General features: G+C 43.2%; 2 protein-coding genes, 1 long non-coding RNA gene and 2 other non-coding genes across 6 annotated transcripts in view; all 5 read left to right on the top strand.

The window, feature by feature from the left end:
- The window catches only part of LOC117498760 (Krueppel-like factor 11), a 7,883-nt gene extending 101 nt beyond the window's left edge, over positions 1-7,782 (top strand). Inside the window, 5 exon segments of the mRNA XM_034150911.1 lie at positions 1-7; positions 1,683-1,868; positions 4,078-4,124; positions 4,126-4,880; positions 6,075-7,782. The exon segment at positions 1-7 is cut by the window's left edge and continues 101 nt beyond it. Coding sequence (XP_034006802.1) covers positions 1-7; positions 1,683-1,868; positions 4,078-4,124; positions 4,126-4,880; positions 6,075-6,349 — 1,270 coding nt within the window. The 3' untranslated portion in view covers positions 6,350-7,782.
- Positions 7,783-10,025: 2,243 nt separating this feature from the next.
- On the top strand, positions 10,026-10,791 carry LOC117498777. The gene is made up of 3 exons (XR_004557598.1): positions 10,026-10,073; positions 10,288-10,343; positions 10,628-10,791. It is a non-coding gene; the product is annotated as an uncharacterized LOC117498777 (long non-coding RNA).
- A 1,913-nt stretch (positions 10,792-12,704) lies between these two features.
- Positions 12,705-23,175, top strand: LOC117498768 (ribonucleoside-diphosphate reductase subunit M2-like). 2 transcript variants are annotated; one of them, XM_034150926.1, is made up of 11 exons: positions 12,705-12,841; positions 13,016-13,084; positions 13,920-14,060; positions 14,338-14,454; positions 19,047-19,180; positions 20,440-20,534; positions 21,261-21,394; positions 21,745-21,849; positions 21,916-22,029; positions 22,559-22,734; positions 22,779-23,174. In XM_034150926.1, exons 1-10 carry the CDS (start codon positions 12,752-12,754, stop codon positions 22,709-22,711), a joined length of 1,152 nt encoding a protein of 383 aa, XP_034006817.1. In that variant the 5' UTR covers positions 12,705-12,751; the 3' UTR covers positions 22,712-22,734; positions 22,779-23,174. The 2 variants fall into 2 exon arrangements, with proteins under 2 accessions (XP_034006817.1, XP_034006816.1); XM_034150925.1 differs by having other exon boundaries at positions 22,559-23,175.
- On the top strand, positions 20,625-20,759 carry LOC117498784. The gene has a single exon (XR_004557604.1). It is a non-coding gene; the product is annotated as a small nucleolar RNA SNORD94 (small nucleolar RNA).
- On the top strand, positions 22,313-22,447 carry LOC117498783. Its single transcript, XR_004557603.1, has one exon. It is a non-coding gene; the product is annotated as a small nucleolar RNA SNORD94 (small nucleolar RNA).
- Positions 23,176-25,604: the final 2,429 nt, after the last annotated feature.

Here is a 25,604-nt window from a genome sequence, read left to right as displayed (position 1 = left end):
CTGTCAGGTGAGCTCTCTTTAATTACACCTGGCTGATGGTATAAAGTAGTGACTGTTATATGGAGGTGATGGGGTTTACCTGAGGTCAGACTCACCTGTTCATCTCTGATATAACACACCTGCAGACTCTCCTGCTCTGTGGCTCCTCTTCAGACATCACGTCAACTGCAGAGTAACACCTCTCTTGTATTATATTATACATGTTGCATCGGTGGAGGAGCTCAGGTCAGAAGAACTTCATTGGCATTTCTACTCTGCACAATAACACCTTTGAGTCTTTGAATCTTTGATTACACTTAACACTGTATTTAGTTAACACACGTGCTCTATAATGCTATTATTAATCTAATACAGAAAGGGAGCGATGGTTTTGTGAGTGATGTGTTATAATGTCTCAGGACTGGGGTCCACACACACACACACACACACACACACACACACACACACACACACACACACACAGCTAATGTATTAATAAAGGTAACAATGACTGCTTCAATGTCTCTCATTGTTGCTTCGTTGTAGTTGTGTGTGATGTCTGTGCAACCCGAACATCTCAGGGTTAATATCTGTGAAGACAACATGTGTAATAACATCATAGAAAGTGTCTGTTTGTGGAGCATGTCATACATATAAGATAAGAGGTACTTCATTGAAACGTTTGCATATGTAGTATTTCAAACCCAGAGAGCTTGTTGTTTCATATGAACATTAGAAGCACCTGTAAAGCTGTGGTAATTACATTGAAGCTCGTTAAGCATCATGTCTGCACCTGGAGAACAAAGAGGAAGCAACACCTCTCAGTACACATAAACAAACAGACACATAAATAAGGAAGCACCTCTCAGTACACTTGAACACATAACAAAGATACCTTAACATCTCTAGATATTGTGGGATGTGTGTTTGTGCTTTTCAGTAACCCAGGAGTTAAATATAAATCATTATAATAATGAATGCTGAATACCTCGCTGCTGTAATCCCATGATCTGCTGCTGTGATGTGTTTGGGGGATCTTTAATGCGTGGGAATTCACAGCGCTGTGTGTGTTGCAACAGATTTACTTTGTTTTTCCAACTGCACTTCCTGCCTCTCTCTCTCTGCGCAGAGCTATCTCTCGCTAGCGCTGACTCTATCTCGCGCGCTCTCTCTCTCTCTCTAGAGAGATAGAGGAGAGATCGCGAGAGAGCCTGCGAGTAGAGAGATAGAGACTCTCTCTCTCTCTCTCTCTCTCTCTCTCTCTCTCCCTCTCCCTATCTATCTATCTCGCTCTCCCTCTCTCTCCCCTCTCTCTCTCCCTCTCCTATCTATCTATCTATCTCTCTCCCTCTCTCTCTCTCTCTCTCTCTCTCTCTGGGGTGAGTCGGTGCATGTAAATGAGGAAGGGGGCGTGGCTTGTTTTAGAGGGAGGGGGCGAGTTACATCCTGCACGCCGTCATCTATTCAGAATCAGAAGTCCTTTATTAGTCCCACAGAGATGTACAGTTACAGCAAAGACTGAACTGAGCGAGACAAACATTATCTGAGAGATACAAATCTGAAATCTGAGAGAAAAAAGTCAGAACTTCGGGGAAAAGTCAGAAACTTGAGAACAAAATGAAATCGGGGGAAAAGTCAGAAACTTGAGAACAGGAACACGAGCAGAATCCTGTTCGTCCTCTTTAACGTTCTCTCCTCTTCAGGTGGATGGGATGGCGGGCATCGAGTACCACGACCTGGAGGCCGCCGAGGCGCTGGTCAGCATGAGCTTCTGGGGTCAAAGGTCGCACAAGCCCCGCCCCCTGACCCCCACCTCCGACTCCTGTGACTCCATCCACCTTCAGGGGGGGGGCGAGGGTCCCAAAGACCTGATCGCCCTGTCATCGCTGGTGAGGAAACACTATTTAAAGAGTCTTTCATTCATAGTGATTTAAGCTCTTAAAGAATACTTTAGTTATTTAGTGGTTCATTGTTTAACATTTTGAATGTGTGTCTGTTATTAATGCAGGGTTTGGTGGAAGAAGAATAAATGAACACCATTTAGTTAAACAATGAATCAACCCTCCCATCGTCTGCGTTTCTCCCCCCTTACTGACTCTCACATTTACATTCTGGTTACATGAATACCAGTGACTGGACCTGTTCTCCTAAATGATCCTTTTGTTGTTTGTTGTTCAAATGCCTACTTTATCATGAGGCCTTGAACGCATCACAAGGGTTATTAGGCGCTTTCACACCAAGTACTTTGCCGTACTTAGTTCATCAGAACTTAGTTCATGAGAACTCTTTAGTTCTCATGAACTAAGTTCTACTGAAGCCTTCCGAGTAAATCACCAGAACGCAGACACCTCCTCATCTCCACCGCTCCCATGTTTTATTTTGTGTTGCCATAAGTTAGTCTCTCTGCGTTTGTGCGCTGGGCTAATGCTAATGCTAATAATGCTAATGCTAATAATGCTAATGCTAATAATGCTAATGCCAGGAAAATAAAATGGCGGCTTCACAAAACGTTTTTGGAGTTCTACGGGGCGTGGTTTGCAATCCGCCCAGCCAATCAGACATAGGAACCTTTTTCTCCCAGGAAAGTCCCTGCTCTCTAGCAGAGACGGAAAATGGGGTGAAAAGGTTCATGAACTCATTTCTAGTTCCGGATTTTTTTGGTGTGAACGCACATTTTCTGAACTATATTGGAACTCTACTGGGAAAAGTACTCCGGTGTGAAAGCCTGTTTGTTTGTTTGTTCGCACTATTTGTTTGTTCGCGAGGCTTGCCTTGGTCCCTGTTCTCATACTGCCATGTTCCTGGAAGAGGGATGGGGAAGGTCACTGCACTCGTGGTTGCCTATGAAGTCAACAATGTTGAGTTCTCCACCACTGGCAATGATCTGGGTCATGCGCAGAAGGGCAGTGACTTCATTGCTCTTGCCAGGTGCAGAGGTTTTCCCGCCAGACTTCTGTGGTTTCATCCTGTTTTGTGTGTGGAAGGTGTTTAGCTTTACAACACTTGTCTTCTTCTGGTCACTGGACAGTGATTCTGACGATGCTTTCAAACCAACTGCTTTCACACTTGTCAGGTTGTCCTTGACTGTGGCATCTGCACATTCGCCAGTAGATATATTGATCAGGGATGGTGTGGCTGTCGTGAATGGGTTGGTCTCTACTGCTGCCATGACCTTGACTACCGTCTCTGCATCCCTGTTGACACGACTGGAGGAATGGAGGTGCAGCGTAGACTTGAGACCCACTTCATCCTGGCAGCACGATTGAGTGTAATACCATCCAGACCACTTGCCTCCTTGGCATCTGCATTATATGTCTGCTCCAGAAGCATGTCAGGACAGACACCATTGTGGTTTCCATCTGCTCTCCTTCCAACAAATGCACCTGCCATCAGTGCTTCATGTGCCTCTGGGGCTGTCTCTGGCAGTCTCTTCATCTCAGCCAAATACAGAGGCAAAGACTGCTGCCCATATTTGTAGTGTCCTGCTGCAGTGAGGTAAGGTAGCATCCGTGCTGATTCACAGAGATGTCCTGCCCAGTTACCTTCCCGCTGGTAGTAGATGAACCTGTGGAGAATGTCTGACATCTCCAGAAAGATTGACCTGAAAACTGCAGTTGGGTGCTCATTCAGAGATTCCTGGAAAAGTAACACCTGTTCTTGTAGGATTGATATCTGTGGACGTGACTTCTAGATGATCTCCAACTTCTCAGTAGCAGTGGTGTCTTTCTCAAACAACATCTTCACAACATGTTCTCCTTGTGACTGCCTGTGTTGTGTTTCTCTGTCTGCTGCACATGCCTCAAATGCTTGCCAGTACAGGCGCCACATGGCCTCGCTGAGGATCCTGAGGGCATGCATGGTTTGGTAGTAGGGGTTGCATTATTCGGACCCTCACTGTAGCTTTCCAGTAGCTAGTTGACTGGGTTGTGATCCTTGAAGGTCCTAGATATCATTTCTGGTGGTCAATCTTTCCCTGGGTACCATGTAAAGCCTTAAAAGGCGCTATACAAATGTAATCTATTATTTATTTTTTTAGAATTGGAGATGAATGTGTCATGTTAAAAACTTATAATATATCTCTTCTGTTTCCTCCCTCAGTGTATGACACCACCTCACAGTCCCAGCTTCCCCTCTGAGACCTCCGCCCCCCTTTCAGAGACCTCAGAGACCTCCACCCCCCCAGGTGGACTCCTGCGTCCTCACCAGCGTCATCCGCCACACTGACAGCCTCGCCCCCTCACCCCAGCCTGCACAGACCCCCTCACCCCAGCCTACACAGAACCCTTTACCCCAGCCTGCACAGAACCCTTTACCCCAGCCTACACAGACCCCCTCACCCCAGCCTGCACAGAACCCTTTACCCCAGCCTGCACAGAACCCTTTACCCCAGCCTGCACAGAACCCTTTACCCCAGCCTACACAGACCCCCTCACCCCAGCCTACACAGACCCCCTCACCCCAGCCTACACAGACCCCCTCACCCCAGCCTGCACAGAACCCTTTACTCCAGCCTGCACAGAACCCTTTACCCCAGCCTGCACGGAACCCTTTACTCCAGCCTGCACAGACCCCCTCACAGACCCCCTCACAGATCCCCTCGCCACCTCTGCTCTGCCAGGTGTTCAGCAGCCGCTCGGGGTTGATCTCCGCCTTCATGCAGGCGCCCATGCAAGTGTTCGTTGTGCCGCAGGCGTCCGCAGCGCCACACGCCGTCATGACGCTGGGCAACACTAAGCTCCTCCCCCTGGCGCCGGCGCCCGTCTACCTGCCGTCCGGAGCGAGCGGCGGCGTCACGCAGGCAGACTTCTCCCGACGCCGAAACTACGTCTGCAACTTCCCCGGCTGCAAGAAAACCTACTTTAAGAGCTCGCACCTGAAGGCTCACCTGCGCACACACACAGGTGAGGCTCTGCTTTCATTGGTCAGCTCATTTGAAGCCATGGTTGTGTTTCTATACTGTTGGAAAGATCTCACTCATCACTGCTTGAGCTTCAACATCAGGATCCATGTATCTGTGATCCTCTCCAGAATGGAAGTAGTCATCACATACAGAGCATCAACTAGTTCCTGAACAGTGTCCTTCACATGCTGATATCCAAGAGAGGGAGTTACACAGTCACAAGATGGAGGAATAGAAAGCAGTATTCAATAGCCGCGTTCACACCGGAGTACTTTTCCCCGTACTTTTCGCGTTTAGTTCCGTTAGTACCCCTTATGTCGCGTTCACACCAAAAAGAATACTTAGTGCCGGGAACTTTTCCCCCCATGTTTAGTGCCTGCTGAGAGATGGTACTTTCCTGGGGGAAAAAAGTGCCCCAGTTCTGATTGGCTGGGCGAATTGCAAACCACGCCCCGTAAAACTCTGAAATGTTTTGTAGAGCCGCCATTTTATTATCCTGGCATTAGCATTATTAGCATTAGCATTGGCCCAGCGCACAAACGCAGAGAGACTAACTTATGGCAACACAAAAGAAAACATGGGAGCGGTGGAGATGAGGAGGTGTCGGCGTTCTGGTGATTTACTCTGAAGGCTTCAGTAGAAGCTGCTGGGAGTCCCAGCAGCTTCTACTGAAGCCTTCCCCAACTCCGGGGACTTCCGGCCGGGGACTCCGGGTGGCAGTATACGCCGTGAAGTGGTTTGAGGCCTGCCAGTAAACCCAAAGCAGAAGAAGACGAAGTGACGTCAGCGGCTTCATTTGCGTAATCTTCCCTCAGGGAACTTATTCTGGTGTGAACGCGATCTGTACCAAGTGCCCTGGGGTAATAAGTGCCGGGGCACTAAGTGCCGGCTCTAAGTACGGCAAAGTACTTGGTGTGAACGCGGCTAATGTTTACTTCAGATTAGCTCCACGTCAGAAATGAGCATGCTTGTCATATGTCTCTCTCCATAGAGGCTGAATCATCATGTTAATCACATAGCTATCATATGCCTCAAACAGTCCTGATGCTCTTCTAGGTAATCATACATCCTGTCATGTTCACAGCTACAGTTGGGATACCTTTGTTAGCATGCTACTCTCAGATTGGAAGAGTATATTCAGTATTTTCCCAACACTATACTAATGAAGGGTTCTGGTTCTGCTGTTCCCCTGCAGGCGAGAAGCCGTTCAGCTGTCACTGGGAAGGCTGCGATAAGAAGTTCGCCCGATCCGACGAGCTGTCGCGACACCGCCGGACGCACACGGGCGAGAAGAAGTTCGTCTGCAGCGTCTGCGAGCGGCGCTTCATGCGCAGCGATCACCTGACTAAACACGCCCGGCGTCACATGACCACAAAGAGGGCGTCGTCGTGGAGCGCCGAGCCCCGCGACCTCAACAGAGGCCCCGCCCCCTCACTTCCTGTCGGCGTGCTGGTGAGCACCGCCAACTAACAGTCAACTCAGGAACCAAACTGTGACTCTCAATCAGCTCCACATCCGGAGGAACTTTTTTTCTACAGATATCTCTGCTGGCCAGAAGCTGAGCGCCGGCTGCGTCTGCGCGAGATTCAGCGTGAACTCAAATAAAGTCATTATAACTCTTTAGGGTTTATCTTAGAGATCTTCAGGTGAACTAAAGGTAGCTTCCCTTCTTTCCCTCTACCAGTGACCCTCTGAGGCTAAAACGCTCAGTACACTCCACGACCCCTAAAATCTGAATGCTAACGTTAGCATGTTAGCATGATAATGTCAAAACATTTTAACTTCCTGATTTTTAGCATGTTAACGAGCTCACAGTTAAATGCTAACATTTATTATGTAACGCTTAGAGTTTTACATGCTATCATGCCAACTTTTTAATAAGCGGACATAGGTGCAATTAGCATGCTAACGTTAGGCCGTTAGCATGATAATGTCAAAACATTTTAATTTCCGGATTTTTAGCATGTTAACGACTCAAAGTTAACATGTGCCGATGCTAACATTTAGTATGTAACGCTAAGAGTTTTACATGGTATTATGCCAACTTTTTAATAAGCGGACATAGGTGCAATTAGCATTCTAACGTTAGCATTAGCGCTGTTCGACTGATTTTTAAGATATCTGCAGCCCTTTAAAATAAACAGTAACCTTTAATTGTCCACCACAGTTGTTGTGTTTGGAAATCAGACTCAAAGCCCGCAGAAAATATGAGGTTTAAGGTGTTTTAAAAGTATATATATTAAGATAAAGATCTAATTAAATCGTGCAGACGCAGCCGGCGGACGTCGGATCGAGCTTCCCGACATCCTCAGGACGTTTTATTCCACAAACTCACCGTAAAGGAGGACGAGGCGACAGGCTGCTACTCTCACGGACAGACACCAACAGAAACCTGACATTGCACTGGATTTTTTTAATCTTGCTTGTTTTTGTACTCTCCGTGTATACTCATGTTTACTTCAATGTTTAGCAAAGATGTATGCACTCTTTTTATTTTTTGCCAAAGCCTCTGTATTGTGCTTCTGTTATTATTGTTATTGTTATTATTATTAGCCTACTTCTGTGTCTGTAAATACTGTAAATATATTGATATCTATATGAATGTGACGTGTATTCCAGTCTGCATTTATTGTACGAGTTATTGATATTTTACACATGTCAGTGGACAGTATTCCTCGCTGTGAGACTACCTACTATCTTTACACGGTTATTATTTAATGAAGCGTTTGTTGAGGAAGAAGTGCTGGTTTCTCCATAGTGTAGCCAGTAAGAAAATACCTCGTTATTAAATGTTATTCTTAATAATAACGGCTTATATATGAATAATCCCATCTTCTGAACATTTGCCTGTAAGCGATGTTGAAGAATATGGCTTTTATAATAAAAACGTACCATGAAAAATACGTGTTGTTTATTATTTCCCAATACATTACATCCAGTGGTTTCAGGTTATATTAGTGCATGGTAATGGTCTGCAGAGGCTCAAGTCCCTGTTTCCTCCAGAGGGAGCTTCTTAAACATGATTACAATTCAGAAATATAAACATGTGCTTCTGAACTGACCCCACATGGAACGGGTTGAGATATTTCAGTCTCTAATATATATCAGAAAACAGAGTCATGAGAGGAGCTTTAAATTATATATCTTTAGATAAAGCACATGTCCTATATATATCTGTATATAGTGTATAGTGTGTATATATATATCTGTATATAGTGTATATATCTGTATATAGTGTGTATATATATCTGTATATAGTGTATAGTGTGTATATATATCTGTATATAGTGTATATAGTGTGTATATATATATATCTGTATATAGGGTATATAGTGTGTATATATCTGTATATAGTGTATATAGTGTGTATATAGTGTGTATATATATCTGTATATAGTGTATATAGTGTGTATATAGTGTGTATATCTGCTCGACGACAGCAGCGTTGTTACGTGTTTGGTATAAAACACAAGAGCTACACAGCACCCGGTAACAGCGATTAACCAATCAGGAGCCAGCACGTAGGGGGTGTGACCAATGGGAGAGCGCGGCGAGGTGCCGGGAACCCTGAGAGTGGCGCGTGATTGGCTGATGAGGAACCCGCCCAGTTGCCTTACTGACCGACATTCACAAGAAGCCAAAGAGATGAATTAGAAATATATAAACAGCAGAGTAACAGCGACCCCCCGTGGCGGAGCGCAGTACTGCAGCGTCTTCAACATTATACACAACAATACATAATATAGGGGGGAGTACTCAGATATACTGCAGTAACGGTATATATAGATATACAGAATAGAACAATTTAGTTAAATATAATACAGTAAAGCAAAAAAACATCATTTAAAAATGAATGGAAACACAAGAAGTTTAAGTACAAATCTGTACTTTGTTTTTCACTTTCCAAAATAATACTGCACATATTTTATTGTATTATTCTAAGTACTGTGCAATAGTATACTGCAAGTAGTTTTTTAGTATATCCAGATTACATGTCCATCATTTTCTATATCTGAACGTAAAAAATTGTTTTTCATACTTTTTATACTGTGTTTATGTTTGAACCAAATACACTCAGATCAGGTACTTGAGTAGAAGTACTCAGATCAGGTACTTGAGTAGAAGTACTCAGATCTTGTACTTGAGTGAAAGTAGAAGTACTCAGATCTTGTGCTTGAGTAAAAGTAGAAGTACTCAGGTCTTGTACTTTAGTAAAAGTAGAAGTACTCAGATCTTGTGCTTGAGTAAAAGTAGAAGTACTCAGATCTTGTACTTGAGTAAAAGTAGAAGTACTCAGATCTTGTACTTGAGTAAAAGTAGAAGTACTCAGATCTAGTACTTGAGTAAAAGTAGAAGTACTCAGATCTTGTGCTTGAGTAAAAGTAGAAGTACTCAGGTCTTGTGCTTGAGTAAAAGTAGAAGTACTCAGGTCTTGTACTTTAGTAAAAGTAGAAGTACTCAGATCTTGTGCTTGAGTAAAAGTAGAAGTACTCAGATATTGTGCTTGAGTAAAAGTAGAAGTACTCAGGTCTTGTACTTTAGTAAAAGTAGAAGTACTCAGGTCTTGTACTTGAGTAAAAGTAGAAGTACTCAGATCTTGTACTTGAGTAAAAGTAGAAGTACTCAGATCTTGTACTTGAGTAAAAGTAGAAGTACTCAGGTCTTGTACTTTAGTAAAAGTAGAAGTACTCAGGTCTTGTACTTTAGTAAAAGTAGAAGTACTCAGGTCTTGTACTTGAGTAAAAGTAGAAGTACTCAGATCTTGTACTTGAGTAAAAGTAGAAGTACTCAGATCTTGTACTTTAGTAAAAGTAGAAGTACTCAGGTCTTGTACTTTAGTAAAAGTAGAAGTACTCAGGTCTTGTACTTTAGTAAAAGTAGAAGTACTCAGGTCTTGTACTTGAGTAAAAGTAGAAGTACTCAGATCTTGTACTTGAGTAAAAGTAGAAGTACTCAGATCTTGTACTTGAGTAAAAGTAGAAGTACCAGAGTGTAGGAATACTCTGTCACAGTAAAAGTAGTCTTTGTGCAGATTGGTCCATTTCAGAATAATATATATGATATGTTTTATAATACTTATAATGTGCACAAACCCCCCTGTGGCCAGGGGGCGTTACTACTGGTTACTACATTTTCCGCTGCATTCCGGAAACAGCTGATCAGCACCGCCTGTTTTGTGAGAGGGAACATTTAGGTTGTATTTGTAATTCTTTCGAAAGATAAATAACATCTAAGTTAACAAACACCAGAATGCAGCCGTTAAAGTAGTTATATGTTGATGATATGAGAAAATAAAGCATTTAAAAACATGTAACTTAACGTTAGGTTTACTTTCTCCCGTTTCAACGCGACTTATCACTTCCTCTTTAACAACATTATTATTATACATATTATACCTATTTACACAGGTGGAAGTACTCAGATGGACATGATTGGTTATAGATTAAACCATCCAACGTTATATGTAAGTAACTTAGACCATGGGTGGGTTAACAGAAAAGGAATTCAAACTAAACTAAGAGGTTTCTTGTTCACGGTTAAGCTTCTTAAATGTAATATTGGCTGCTTTTGGTTTTAATGGAGTATTTTCTCTACAATGAGTACTACACAATACTTGAACATGAGTATTTTAACAGTGTGGTATATTCTGTATAAAGTGTTAACCTTTTAACCGACTTTTAACCTGGTAGTTTAACTAATATATAGTCGTTTAAATGAAATTAAACAGGTTCATTAATGTTGTTGCAGATTCCCCGCAGCTGGCCTGCAGCACGTGATCTCTCTACTCGCCACCTGATTGGCTCCGTCACAGCGTCAGTTTAAAGAGCCCAGCGCCAGAGAGTTACAACCATAGATATATATATATAAACACAGATCGGTACAGATCGGGCAGGGGGACAGATCGGGTAGTGACAGTCACTACCCCAGGGATGCAAACTCATCAGGTATGAAAAAGGTGACAAGGATCCGAGCCCCCGACCCCCCGACCCCACGGGATATCAGCTTTAAAATGAGGAACAACAGGATGTTAGCAGTCAGAACAACTAAAGCAGTTAATAACATAAACGCCAAAGAGTCACATCTAATCGAAATATATAAAAGCATTTATTTTAATTGTGTAGCAGTCAGTTTATAATTTTGGCAGCACTGTTGAGCATTTTGAAGATGTCTCTGTGCAAGGCTTAGTCTTTCTATCTTTATAGCCAGTTGTGTAAAGTAACTAAGTTCATAAACTCAACAAGTACTATACTTGGTACAATTTTGAGATACTTGTACTTTATTTATGTATTTCAATGTTTTGCTACTTTGTTCTTCTACTCCACTACAGTTCAGAGGTACATGGTGTACTTCTACTCCTCTACAGTTCAGAGGTACATGGTGTACTTCTACTCCTCTACAGTTCAGAGGTACATGGTGTACTTCTACTCCTCTACAGTTCAGAGGTACATGGTGTACTTTTACTCCACTACAGTTCAGAGGTACATGGTGTACTTCTACTCCTCTACAGTTCAGAGGTACATGGTGTACTTCTACCCCTCTACAGTTCAGAGGTACATGGTGTACTTCTACTCCTCTACAGTTCAGAGGTACATGGTGTACTTCTACTCCTCTACAGTTCAGAGGTACATGGTGTACTTCTACTCCACTACAGTTCAGAGGTACATGGTGTACTTCTACTCCTCTACAGTTCAGAGGTACATGGTGTACTTCTACTCCTCTACAGTTCAGAGGTACATGGTGTACTTCTACTCCACTACAGTTCAGAGGTACATGGTGTACTTCTACTCCTCTACAGTTCAGAGGTACATGGTGTACTTTTACTCCTCTACAGTTCAGAGGTACATGGTGTACTTCTACTCCTCTACAGTTCAGAGGTACATGGTGTACTTCTACTCCACTACAGTTCAGAGGTACATGGTGTACTTTTACTCCTCTACAGTTCAGAGGTACATGGTGTACTTCTACTCCACTACAGTTCAGAGGTACATGGTGTACTTGTACTCCACTACATGTATTTAATCCCTTTAGTTACTTCACAGATGTGGATGAATGATGTGAAATATAACCAAGTGTTAAATCAGACTTTAGTTCCACCTGGAGTAAATTCACAAGCTACCCTGCAGTATACAAAGTCATTCAAACTAGCTGCACCTTTACCAGCTTTGAGAACACTTTCATGATCAATCATTATAAAACATATCATATATATTATTCTGAAATGGACCAATCTGCACAATGACTACTTTTACTGTCTCTACTTTCACTATATTTTGATGAGAATACTTTTCTACTTTCACTTGAGGAACATTTTGAATGCAGGACTTTTACTGTAACAGAGTATTCCTACACTCTGGTACTTCTACTTTTACTCAAGTACAAGATCTGAGTACTTCTACTTTTACTCTAGTACAAGACCTGAGTACTTCTACTTTTACTCAAGTACAAGACCTGAGTACTTCTACTTTTACTCAAGTACAAGATCTGAGTACTTCTACTTTTACTCAAGTACAAGATCTGAGTACTTCTACTTTTACTCAAGTAGTTTTTGACATGGAAATTATTTTTTAAGATTGACAAACATCATATGTGTAATTCATGGCACAATTCAAACGGGATCGAAAGATAATCTTTCTCTCTCCATTGACTTCAATACATTATTTTTCCGAAATAAGGTCCCATGGACCGGAAGTAGATGGGCGTGAACGGAGATGTCGTAACTCTTCCAAGCGCGAGCGGCGTTCCTATTGGCCGACTGCGTTCCGGCGCCAATATTCCAATATAAAGAGGGAGCAGACAGCAGCAGGAGCCGTTCAGTCTCTCCGTTGCTTTTAACTTTCACACCGTAACTTATTTCATTTTAAACCCGTCACAATGCTTTCTGCTCGCGCGCCTCTGTCCGCGAAGAAGGAGAACTCTCTCAGCAGTGAGATGAACAAGATGGCGCTGGACAAAGAAAACACGGTAAGAACTAAAAAGCAGCTTTTACCGTTTAAAGGACTCTTTGTTCGAGCCGTTAAACAAAGGAGCAGCAGTTTGTACCCACTGCAGCTTTATTGACCTTCATCTCGTGTGTGTGTTTCACTCAGATCCGATGAAATAAACGGTTTAAATCAGATTATTGTTTCTCTTTTTCAGCCCCCGAGCCTGAACACCACGCGCATTTTAGCGTCTAAAACCGCGCGGAAAATCTTCTCCGACTCAGAGGTGAGTTCAACCACAGACTGTTAATATCATATACATATATCTGTATGTATATATCTAAACACACATTAAAGTGTAGGATTATTAGTGTTTATGTCGATGTGGCGCCTAAAGTGTCAGTTCTGGCGCCAAACTGGACGGTCAGCTGTTGCCGTTTCAAATCAGCTGACGTCACTTCCTGTCTTTATTATGAGGTGTAGGAATACTCTGTTACAAGTAGAAGTACTGCATTCACAATATACTTCAAGTAGAAGTACTGCATTCAGAATATACTTCAAGTATAAAGTATTATCATCAAAATATAGTGAAAGTAGAGACAGTGAAAGTAGTCATTGTGCAGATTGGTCCATTTCAGAATAATATATATGATATGTTTTATAATGATTGATCATGAAAGTGTTCTCAAAGCTGGTAAAGGTGCAGCTAGTTTGAATGACTTTGTATACTGCAGGGTAGCTTGTGGATTTACTCCAGGTGGAACTAAAGTCTGATTTAACACTTTATTATATTTCACATCATTCATCCACATCTGTGAAGTAACTAAAGCTATTAAATACATGTAGGGAAGTACACAGTAGCAGAACATGGAAATACTTAAGTAGTATGTGCAGCATTGGACAGACTACATTGTTTAGTATCTGTACATGGCTTAGTATGTTGTAGTATCTGTATACACAGTGTAGTATTTGTGTACACTGTGTAGTATCTGTATACACAGTGCAGTATTTGTGTACACTGTGTAGTATCTGTATACACAGTGCAGTATTTGTGTACACTGTGTAGTATCTGTGTACACTGTAGTATTTGTAGTATCAGCGTCTGACCGCCTGTCTCTCAGCCCAAAGCGATGAAGAAGATTGAGGAAGAGGAGCCGCTGCTGAAGGAGAACCCTCGGCGCTTCGTGGTCTTCCCGATCCAGTACCACGACATCTGGCAGATGTACAAGAAGGCCGAGGCGTCGTTCTGGACCGCGGAGGAGGTACGTCCTGCTCTTCAGAACCTCAAAGCTTTATTAGTCCCTCAGAGGGGAACGTTATGCACTTCCTGTTGCTGTCTGTGGCTCTGAGAGCAGCTGATCTTAACTTCCTGTTGCTGTCTGTGTCTCTGAGAGCAGCTGATCTTAACTTCCTGTCTGTGTCTCTGAGCAGCTGATCTTAACTTCCTGTTGCTGTCTGTGTCTCTGAGAGCAGCTGATCTTAACTTCCTGTTGCTGTCTGTGTCTCTGAGAGCAGCTGATCTTAACTTCCTGTCTGCAGGTGGATCTGTCCAAGGACGTGCAGCACTGGGAGGCTCTGAAGGACGACGAGAGGTTCTTCATCTCTCACGTGTTGGCCTTCTTCGCCGCCAGCGACGGCATCGTCAACGAGAACCTGGTGAGAGTTCAGAGACGTTAGAGAACCTGGTGAGACGTTAGAGAACCTGGTGAGAGTTCAGAGACGTTAGAGAACCTGGTGAGACGTTAGAGAACCTGGTGAGAGTTCAGAGATGTTGGAGAACCTGGTGAGACGCTGGAGAACCTGGTGAGAGTTCAGAGACATTAGAGAACCTGGTGAGACGTTAGAGAACCTGGTGAGAGTTCAGAGACATTAGAGAACCTGGTGAGACGTTAGAGAACCTGTTGAGAGTTCAGAGACGTTAGAGAACCTGGTGAGAGTTCAGAGACGTTAGAGAACCTGTTGAGAGTTCAGAGACGTTAGAGAACCTGGTGAGAGTTCAGAGACGTTAGAGAACCTGTTGAGAGTTCAGAGACGTTGGAGAACCTGGTGAGAGTTCAGAGACGTTGGAGAACCTGGTGAGAGTTCAGAAGTTATAGCACATTTCCGCGCTGTAGTGGAAATGCGCCATAACGCCTTAAATGTTTTAAACCTTTTAAAATGTGTTTTCTAAATGGAGATTGGCTAAGCTAACGTAGTATATGCTCCGACCGTCCACACTCACAACAACGGCCTATACAGACATAAATAAAGCAGCGACTGTATTCGCCATGACACACACAGTCTGTGGTTTGTACTTTAACTGTTGTCTAGTTTCTGAACAGATACGAGGTAGGGCTGCTCGATTAATCTCGATTTATTTGGGTCAATAATTGTAAATGCGATTATTCATTGACTTTGAAAACATCCATTTATTGTACTTTAAAACAAATACAAATAATAATTTGAACTTTTTAACTGTTGAATTATACGTTCAGGGTAATCAACTGAAAAACCAATATAAAATAAATTATACATTCATATCTACATTTAAATAAATAATATCAAAATAATAAATACCAATAAACAAGATCAACAAACATGTTGCAGTGCACGGTCACAACCTGACAACTCCTTAACATATTCCACTCAGTTAAACATTAAAGGCTGGCCCACCGTCATGGTCCAGAAGTAACAGGAAATAAATGTTGAACTACAATTTAAGACCAAATAAAAATGTTTTGGCCTCCATGGCACATGCTGGTAGGGCTGCTCAGTTCATCTCTTTAACCTGTTCCACTCTGAGCCTGTTTTTCAGGTCTCAGGCTCGAAAATGACATTCCCAGAACAAATGACCATATCTTCCCTTCTAAAAGGGTTAAATTAATAATCTTTTCTCAAAGTAATGATAAACCTGTGAGTTGGATGTAGAAGTGTCAGAATCAATATAGATGTTTTTTATTTTAAAGAAAATTCAGATTTTACATAGTAAAAAACTGTAAATTATAGTGTCCGTCCAAAAATTATTTTTTACAGATAGTGAAAACTACCCTTGGATGATGGGTTAGTAGACTAAAAGCTTTAGGAATCCAAAGTACAACATATAATAAGTACCCTGTATCAAGATTGATGCAAAAATAAGTGAAATTTGACCTTTTTAGAGAGATTTAGCCAAAAACTGGGCCATCTGGGGTCATTTGGGTGGATTTGACCTATCTCTGGCCCCCCTTGCTCGATCTGGTTGGTTGACATACCCTTGTGACTGTTAGAGCCAATAGAATCGAAGGAGGAGACTCTCATACACATACATTATAAAGAAAAAATGTTGCCGCTTCGCGTGTGGAAAGCGAAACTAAACTGGAGGAATGTCTCCTTCTGGAGTTTGGAAACTAAAACGCAGTTGTATTGCTTATGGATTATCAGAAATAATTTCAAAGAAGGCACAGACACATAGGATGAACCTATGGATTAACTGCAGCATCGTTTTTTTATTGTTTTAATGCCATTGAAGACCACTTTTGACCAAGGTGAGCCATATTTACATGTTTAGCTTCTTGGCTCCACATGTGGTGATGTACGCTTTCGTTTATAGCGTCGCGAATGTTTATCACTGAGTGTTGAGGTGGGCACCGTTAGATTCAGTGTCTCCAGGACACCAAAAAATAGTGTTTGGTTGTGCATCTAGGATAAGTAATAAGGGAGTTAGAGTGAGTTTATGTGCCTTTGTCGGTCCCGTTTTTTCGATCGAGGCTAATTCAGAGGCTGAGTGCTAGCATTGTGGGGTTTTTTTGATTTTTTTTTTTAAAAGATCAGTTAGCTGAGTTTCTTCCCGTTACATGGATATAACACATTCATAGTTTTATTCAATATTAAGATTCCTTAGACGTTGTTTCCTGCAAATGACGCGTTTATCCGCCCGGTACCGGGGGGAAGGCGTGAAACACTAGAAACACCAGCCTGTTTACCAGGGATGCCAGCGATTATTCTAATATTAGTTACAGTCTCCATAATCTTAAAATTCGATTTTATTTATATTAGGGCTGTCAGTCGATTTAAAATAGTTAATCGCGATTAAATCGCACATTTTTATCTGTTCTAAATGTACCTTAGAGGGATATCTTCTTCAAGTTTTTTAATACTCTTATCAACATATGAGTGGACAAATATGCTTTATATGTTTGTTTATTATCATTTGAACAATGACAAATATTCTCATGAATATTAAACACAACAACCTGAACATTACAAATATTAGCCTCAATTCAACCCAGAACCTCTCTCTCGTGTGTGTGTGTGTGTGGGCACTGAGTGTGTGTGTGTGTGTGTGTGTGGGGGCACTGAGTGTGTGTGTGTGTGGGGGCACTGAGTGTGTGTGTGTGTGGGCACTGAGTGTGTGTGTGTGTGTGGGCACTGAGTGTGTGTGTGTGTGGGGGCACTGAGTGTGTGTGTGTGTGGGCACTGAGTGTGTGTGTGTGTGGGCACTGAGTGTGTGTGTGTGTGTGTGGGCACTGAGTGTGTGTGTGTGTGTGTGTGGGCACTGAGTGTGTGTGTGTACTGAGTGTGTGTGTGGGGGCACTGAGTGTGTGTGTGTGTGGGCACTGAGTGTGCTGTCTGGCTACCTGCATAAAGTCAAGTGCTCGGCGCAGTGTCGCTCCTCTGTTTTCATTGAAACAGCTCCTTATAGCCGTTAGCTCAGCTAGCACCAGATGCTAACAACAACACGTAAGGTGTGCCTCGCTCGCGCCACACATACACACGTCCTCCCGATGGCCAGTCCGGGCCTGCCGGTGAGCGTGGAAGTGTGGTCTGCCACAAGCGGGCAGCAGGAGCGGGGCTGTCAGCATCAGCTTATCGATGGTATTTTAAACTCAATGCGCTCTGAAACTACGGGGCGGCCGAGGACAAAAAATACACATGCGTTAATCGCGTTAAAATAATTAGTGGCGTTAATTTTTTTTTGCGTTATTAACACGTTAACTTGACAGCCCTAATTTATATATATTTTTTTATTAATATTTATGTTTTTCTTTTCCTGGCTTAGTTTCAACCAAAATATAGACTAATGCTAATAATAGTAATAGTATTAATAATTGTAAATGGCCATTGGTCACACCACCATTTTGTTTTACTGTAAACTTGGAGGAAGCCAGCAGCGCAGAGTGCAGCCTGCTACACCCCGCCCCCCCCCCCCTCTCCGTCACACGTGCGATTGATTTATTTATTTACAGAACAGTGAGAACAACACAACTAAAGAAGAACAAAGCGGCACGTTCAAAGAAGAGTTCCTCGTGGAACTACTTCGAACTGATAAGTGCAAATGAAGTAAAATGCAAGCTCTGCGAAAAGACTTTGGTCAACAATGCGTTCGCATTTGAGTGCGAAGCATGCCAAAGAAGTGCCTCCAGAGAAAGACAGCCGGCCATTACTAACTTCACTTCCATCTGTCTGTTTTCCTCTCCCGCGGGGGGGGGGGGGGGGATTAATCGATTAATATTCGTCAGGGCTGTCCGATTTTTTTAATTTGATCGTGGTCAGTTTCTGGCCTACTGTTTACATGCTCTGGTTTCAGAGATGAGCGCAGGCAGGTGACCATATTGCCACCTGTACTGAAGACTAGGATCTCGATTATTTGGGTCAATAATTGATATCACGATTATTAAAAACGATTATCCATTTACTTTGAAAACATCAATTTATTGGAGAAATGTTTTTTGAACTGTATGTTTTTAACAGTTGATTTCCCTGAACTTTAAGTAGAATTCAACTGAAAAACCAATAAAAAAGTAATAATAATTAAAAAAAATCGCTTTATTTCGATTACGTTGTTTTCGTAATTGTTGCAAGTCGTAATCGCGATTAAAATACGATTTTAATTGAGCAGCCCTAATATGAGGAGCTCTGAGTGCTAACAGCTAACGGCTGTGTTGTTTTTCTGGGGTTCTCATTGAAGATCACGTCACGGCTCCGCCTACACTGCGTTACTATAGTTACTGCCCCAATTCCTAAACTGTAATGAAATGCGCCATAAAGTGAGCCAGTCCTAACGAGGCCTAGCCATACCGAGCGAGGCCGAGTAGTGGAAATGCGCCATAAAGTGAGCCAGTCCTAACGAGGCCTAGCCATACCGAGCGAGGCCGTGTAGTGGAAATGCGCCATTAGAGAACCTGGTGAGAGTTCAGACGTTGTCTTTGCTCTCTGCTGATTGGCTGTGATGCTCTCTCTCTGCTGATTGGCTGTGACTGACTTCCTGCTGTTCCTCGTGTCTCCACCAGGTGGAGCGCTTCTCACAGGAGGTGCAGGTGACGGAGGCCAGGTGTTTCTATGGTTTCCAGATCGCCATGGAGAACATCCACTCAGAGATGTACAGCCTCCTGATCAACACCTACATCAAGGAGCCCGCAGAGAGGTGAGTCACACGGTCTGATGGTGTGTTCAATGACCCTGACAGTAATCGGTACAGGGCTGAACGCTAACTTTTAAAAGTGGTTGCCAGGCAACCAGGCATCAGCTTTTGGTTGCCAAAACTGAAAATACGGTTGCCATTTTTAGTCACCTTATATTTTAAATAGATACTATACAGTTATACATCAACTTAATAATGAACATGTGACACAAAAGAATGCTTTACAAGAAGTAATCACAATTATTTGAAACTGAAGTGGAAGGAAACTTGTCCTCCCTCAATGGCTGGTATCCTAAACACCAGTAGTGCAGCTGCTGTTCTTCAGAGGAGATCGAGCAAGTCACTAGTCCCTTGACCTTTGTGCTGACCCCACCACAGACCCACTGGCCCTTCAGCATTGAAGTCTTGGATTGGCCAGACTACATTTCTAATGTTAAATGAAAACCATTCACAGTTAAGAATTAGATATTAATTATTAATGCTGTAAATTACCTTTATGTCTAACTATATTTAATATGTCTAACTATATTTAATATGTCTAACTATATTTAATATGTCTAACTATATTTAATATGTCTAACTATATTTAATATGTCTAACTATATTTAAAATGTCTAACTATATTTAAAATGGGTTACCTTTTTATAGAAGTGATTATATTTGTATGCCAATATGTTCCTATGGTAAAGTTTCGTTTTGCACCTTTATTTTGGTATTAATAAGATCGGGACTCTTATTTTGAAGGAGCTTTTACCGGAGCAGGATTCAGATTCAACTTTATTGTCATTACGTAGTACTAGTGACGAAATGTAGAATGTTTCGCCTCCCAAGACTTTACAAATGTCCTCTTTGCTGTTCGTTCGGGTTCACCTTACGCTTTATCAGTTGCATCACTTTGAACATTCGTTTGAGATGTCGACGGGTTGGCCGAACGTTTACCCCAACAACAACTTCATTTGCTTCGCCATTTTTTGTAAAACAAACACACGGCGAGTAAACGTGCATCGCTTTCTGGCTCCGTAACCACACCAATGCACGAGCAACTTAAGTCTCAGGTTCCGACTGGTCACAACAATTATTAAATATCACTCTTAATAAAACAAATAATGAGCCCGTGTCTCCTGTGGGGTGCCCAGCTGTTTGATGTTCTTATTGCTTTATGTTAAAAACTGGCCAAGAAGTCGTTCACGTTTCTTCTGAATGTTTGACCGTTACTGTCGAGCCCTGCAGCATCTGGAGACTCATTGTTCTCATCCCCTCAGAGAGTTCCTGTTTAACGCCGTGGAGACGCTGCCCTGCGTGAAGAAGAAGGCCGACTGGGCCATCAACTGGATCGGGAACAAGAGCGCCAACTACGGTGAGAGGGGGGGGTCCGGGGTCCATGTTCACATCCTTTAGTCATCAATATCTGACAGGAAGTGCTGCTGAGTCAGTGAGTGACTGAGAGTCTGTGATGATGAGCCGCGCAGGGGTACGGACCTCAGCCAATGATGGGGGCTGACTGCTGCTGCGCTCTGATTGGAGGACGAGTGGTCAGCTGACAGAGCGGCAGCAGCAGGAAACAGACGCCGCGCTGAACAGACAGTGAACGCACCGTGTTGAGTTCAAATGACAGAAAATAAGATGCAACAGAGTTAAACACATAATACACATTTAGATAATAATAAAGTAACTATTGAAACTCGATCTCACCGTGAGAAGTGATGAGAGAACACGTTGAATATATTCTGGAGATGAAGGAAGAAGGAACCTTATTTATAAATTCAGTTGTTGGGAGCAACCGGTCAGAGTTACGCTGATATCTGATGGTTCCAACTCTGGTTCTAACTGGTGCTCATGGTTCCTCTGGTTCTAACTGGTTCTGGTCCTCATGGTTCCTCTGGTTCTAACTGTGGTTCTGGTCCTCATGGTTCCTCTGGTTCTAACTGGTTCTGGTCCTCATGGTTCCTCTGGTTCTAACTGTGGTTCTGGTCCTCATGGTTCCTCTGGTTCTAACTGTGGTTCTGGTCCTCATGGTTCCTCTGGTTCTAACTGTGGTTCTGGTCCTCATGGTCCTTGTTCTAACTGTGGTTCTGGTCCTCAGGAGAGCGCGTGGTGGCCTTCGCGGCCGTGGAGGGGATCTTCTTCTCCGGGTCCTTCGCTGCCATCTTCTGGCTGAAGAAGAGAGGCCTGATGCCCGGACTCACCTTCTCCAACGAGCTCATCAGCAGAGACGAGGTACATCATCATCATCATCATCATTATTAATGTAGGGTCTCGGGGATAAAAGAGTGGTATTAAATGATAGGGTCCTCTCACTGTGGTGCGTTCATGGTCTTCACTGTTACTTTGCCTGTGTGATGTTCATTCTGTGGTGCGTTCAGGGTCTTCACTGTGACTTTGCCTGACTGATGTTCATTCTGTGGTGCGTTCAGGGTCTTCACTGTGACTTTGCCTGACTCATGTTCATTCTGTGGTGCGTTCAGGGTCTTCACTGTGACTTTGCCTGACTCATGTTCATTCTGTGGTGCGTTCAGGGTCTTCACTGTGACTTTGCCTGACTCATGTTCATTCTGTGGTGCGTTCAGGGTCTTCACTGTGACTTTGCCTGTCTGATGTTCAAACACCTGGTGAACAAACCGTCTGAAGACACCGTCAGTGACATCATCAGGGACGCCGTGACCATCGAGCAGGTAAGCCCCGCCTCCTCTCTCTCTCTCTGCTTCCTGTCCGTCAGCTAACTCCTCCCCCTCTCTCAGGAGTTCCTGACGGAGTCTCTGCCCGTCAAACTGATCGGGATGAACTGCGATCTGATGAAGCAATACATCGAGTTCGTGGCTGACCGCCTGATGCTGGAGCTGGGCTTCTCCAAGGTACTAATACACACATTTATATATACTAATACATACTAATACACACATTTATATATACTGATACACATATTTATATCTACTAATACACACATTTATATATATATATTTAATATCTGTCAGTTTATATCCAATAATCATCAATATCTCTCCTGAAATATGCCTAAATCAATATCTGTCAGTTTGTACTCTTTAATCGTCGGGAAATATCCAATAATCATCTATATCAGTTTAAATCAGTCATTATCTGACAGGAAGTGCTGCTGAGTCAGTGATTGATTGAGAGTCTGTGATGATGAGCCGCGCAGGGGTACGGACCTCAGCCAATGATGGGGGCTGACTGCTGCTGCGCTCTGATTGGAGGACGAGTGGTCAGCTGACAGAGCGGCAGCAGCAGGAAACAGACGCCGCGCTGAACAGACAGTGAACGCACCGTGTTGAGTTCAAAAGAGCTCCAGTGGAAAGTCGTGCGTTTGTGTGAACATGTTGAATATATTGAGTGTTGAGTTCAAAGTGTTCTCGTGTGTTCTAGATCTTCCGCGCGGAGAACCCCTTCGACTTCATGGAGAACATTTCTCTGGAGGGCAAGACCAACTTCTTCGAGAAGCGCGTGGGCGAATACCAGAGGATGGGCGTGATGTCGGGGACCAGCGACAACACCTTCAGGCTGGACGCTGACTTCTGAGGCCCTGAACGCACCACGGAGAGGCCCTGAACGCACCACGGAGAGACCCTGAACGCACCACGGAGAGAGACCCTGAACGCACCACGGAGAGAGACCCTGAACGCACCACGGAGAGAGACCCTGAACGCACCACACAGGCCCTGAACACACCACGGAGAGACCCTGAATGCACCCCGGAGAGAGACCCTGAACGCACCCTGGAGAGACCCTGAACGCACCCTGGAGAGACCCTGAACGCACCACGGAGAGAGGCCCTGAACGCACCCCGGAGAGAGACCCTGAACGCCCCACACAGACCCAGAGAGAGACAGAAACCTCTCCTTTAACCTCCTCTCTGATCTGCACAGTATTTAATCCCGAGAGGAAGACCTACTTAGTTTTTATCTAACGTGCTATATTAGTATGTTTCTATAGAACGACCTGATGTGTTTTTAGTTACGCTTTGTACAGTTTTTGTAATAAAATGAAATATAATGCACCTAAAAGTCTCCTTTCTGTTAACTGGTGTAGAAATATGATTTTACTGAATGTCTTCTAAATATCATGAAGTCACTGATCGGGGAAATGTACCTTTGTAACAATCAGCTTATATTTTTAGTCTAGTTACCATTGAACAAGGTCTGGAGCTACTGTGGTAATGTAACCAGGCAAAGAGAGAGGCTGAAAATGAAGTGTCCTCTAAATAATAAAGTTCCCCCCCCAAACTAAAACCCAGACAGTATGGCATCACAAAGATGGTTTAATTGTCCCAAACATTCAACACCTCCAACAAAAGTACAAATTATAACTGGAATAATTCTCAGGCAAATGTCCAACTTGGAATGCAGTCTTCTTGGTACGGCTGAATAATCCCAACGAAAGCAAAAATAATAAATCTAAAATCTCTCCAAAAAAGGTAATCCAAGAGAAACACTAATCACTCTGGGTTTGTGATGAACCTTGGTTGCTGATTGGCTAATGGTTACACGAGACAAAGCATCGTTATGACATCAAGAGCAAGACTGAGGTTATCTTTTTTGGACCCCAACCTCTAGCCTCCCAGGTTGATATTCTGGGCTCCCTAAAAAATAATATCCTCCCCTCTGTCACGAACCTTGGAGTGACCTTCAATAGCGCTTTTAAATTCGACAAGCAGGTCAGCAGCGTAGTCAAATCCTGCTTTTTTTAAATATGACTATTGGCCAAAACCAAGTCGTTTTTATCGTTTGAGGACCTGGAAAGGGTTAATGCCTTTGTTACCTCAAGACTGGACTATTGCAACGCTCTGTATGTGGGTATGGACCAGGCCTCAATTAAACGCCTGCAGCTAGTCCAAAACGCTGCTGCACGTTTGCTGACTGGCCACAAAAAGCGTGACCACATCACCCCTATTCTGGCCTCACTGCACTGGCTTCCAGTTCGGTTCAGAATTGATTTTAAAATCCTTTTATTTGTTTTTAAAGCACTAAATGGGCTGGCTCCGGCCTATATAGCTGAACTCCTCCAGCGCTACACCCCAGCCAGAGCTTTAAGGTCTGCTGACCAGCTGCTGCTGGTAGTGCCCAAGACCAGGCTCAAAACCCGAGGGCACCGAGCCTTCTCAGCAGCTGGCCCTAGGCTCTGGAACACTCTGCCCCTCCATGTGAGGTCGGCCCAGACCCTAGGGGTTTTTAAATCTACGCTAAAAACTCACTTCTTCTCTCTGGCCTTCTAGTTAGAGCGGAGCACGACTCCTGACTTTTCCTTGTGTTTTCTTTATTGTCTTTTATTGTGCTTATAGAAATGTGTTTTTATGTGATTGTAGTTATTACATGTACAGCACTTTGGCCTGACCAAAAATCGCTTTTAAATGTGCTTTATAAATAAACCTTGATTTGATTTGATTAAAAGTGTCCAAAATCTGATCAGCTCATTTTCAGACAGGTTTTTATAGAAATGGATCAAAAAGAGAGAGAATCTTTGTTCCTGAAACTTTCAGAGTCTCTTTCCACAGAGGGGACACATGTTGATGTAGAAGAGACATGAAGAAGAGGGGACACATGTTGATGAAGAAGAGACATGAAGAAGAGGGGACACATGTTGATGTAGAAGAGACATGAAGAAGAGGGGACACATGTTGATGTAGAAGAGACATGAAGAAGAGGGGACACATGTTGATGTAGAAGAGACATGAAGAAGAGGGGACACATGTTGATGAAGAAGAGACATGAAGAAGAGGGGACACATGTTGATGTAGAAGAGACATGAAGAAGAGGGTCACATGTTGATGTAGAAGAGACATGAAGAAGAGGGGACACATGTTGATGTAGAAGAGACATGAAGAAGAGGGGACACATGTTGATGTAGAAGAGACATGAAGAAGAGGGGACACATGTTGATGAAGAAGAGACATGAAGAAGAGGGGACACATGTTGATGTAGAAGAGACATGAAGAAGAGGGGACACATGTTGATGAAGAAGAGACATGAAGAAGAGGGGACACATGTTGATGTTAGAAGAGACATGAAGAAGAGGGGACACATGTTGATGAAGAAGAGACATGAAGAAGAGGGACACATGTTTGATGTAGAAGAGACATGAAGAAGAGGGGGGACACATGTTGATGAAGAAGAGACATGAAGAAGAGGGGACACATGTTGATGAAGAAGAGACATGAAGAAGAGGGGACACATGTTGATGTAGAAGAGACATGAAGAAGAGGGGACACATGTTGATGAAGAAGAGACATGAAGAAGAGGGGACACATGTTGATGAAGAAGAGACATGAAGAAGAGGGGACACATGTTGATGTAGAAGAGACATGAAGAAGAGGGGGCACATGTTGATGTAGAAGAGACATGAAGAAGAGGGGACACATGTTGATGATAAGAAGAGACATGAAGAAGAGGGGACACATGTTGATGAAGAAGAGACA

This window comes from Trematomus bernacchii, unplaced genomic scaffold, assembly GCF_902827165.1.
Source record: "Trematomus bernacchii unplaced genomic scaffold, fTreBer1.1, whole genome shotgun sequence".
Taxonomy (NCBI): Eukaryota; Metazoa; Chordata; class Actinopteri; order Perciformes; family Nototheniidae; genus Trematomus; species Trematomus bernacchii.
This window is presented reverse-complemented; position numbering and strand designations above follow the sequence as displayed.

Excerpts from the sequence above, each read along its gene's own strand:
- LOC117498768 (XM_034150925.1), top strand. The coding sequence starts at position 12,752 with ATGCTTTCTGCTCGCGCGCCTCTGTCCGCGAAGAAGGAGAACTCTCTC. Across the intron at positions 14,061-14,337 it reads CGTTCTGGACCGCGGAGGAG|GTGGATCTGTCCAAGGACGT; the intron begins GTACGTCCTGCT and ends TCCTGTCTGCAG. Across the intron at positions 14,455-19,046 it reads GCATCGTCAACGAGAACCTG|GTGGAGCGCTTCTCACAGGA; the intron begins GTGAGAGTTCAG and ends TGTCTCCACCAG.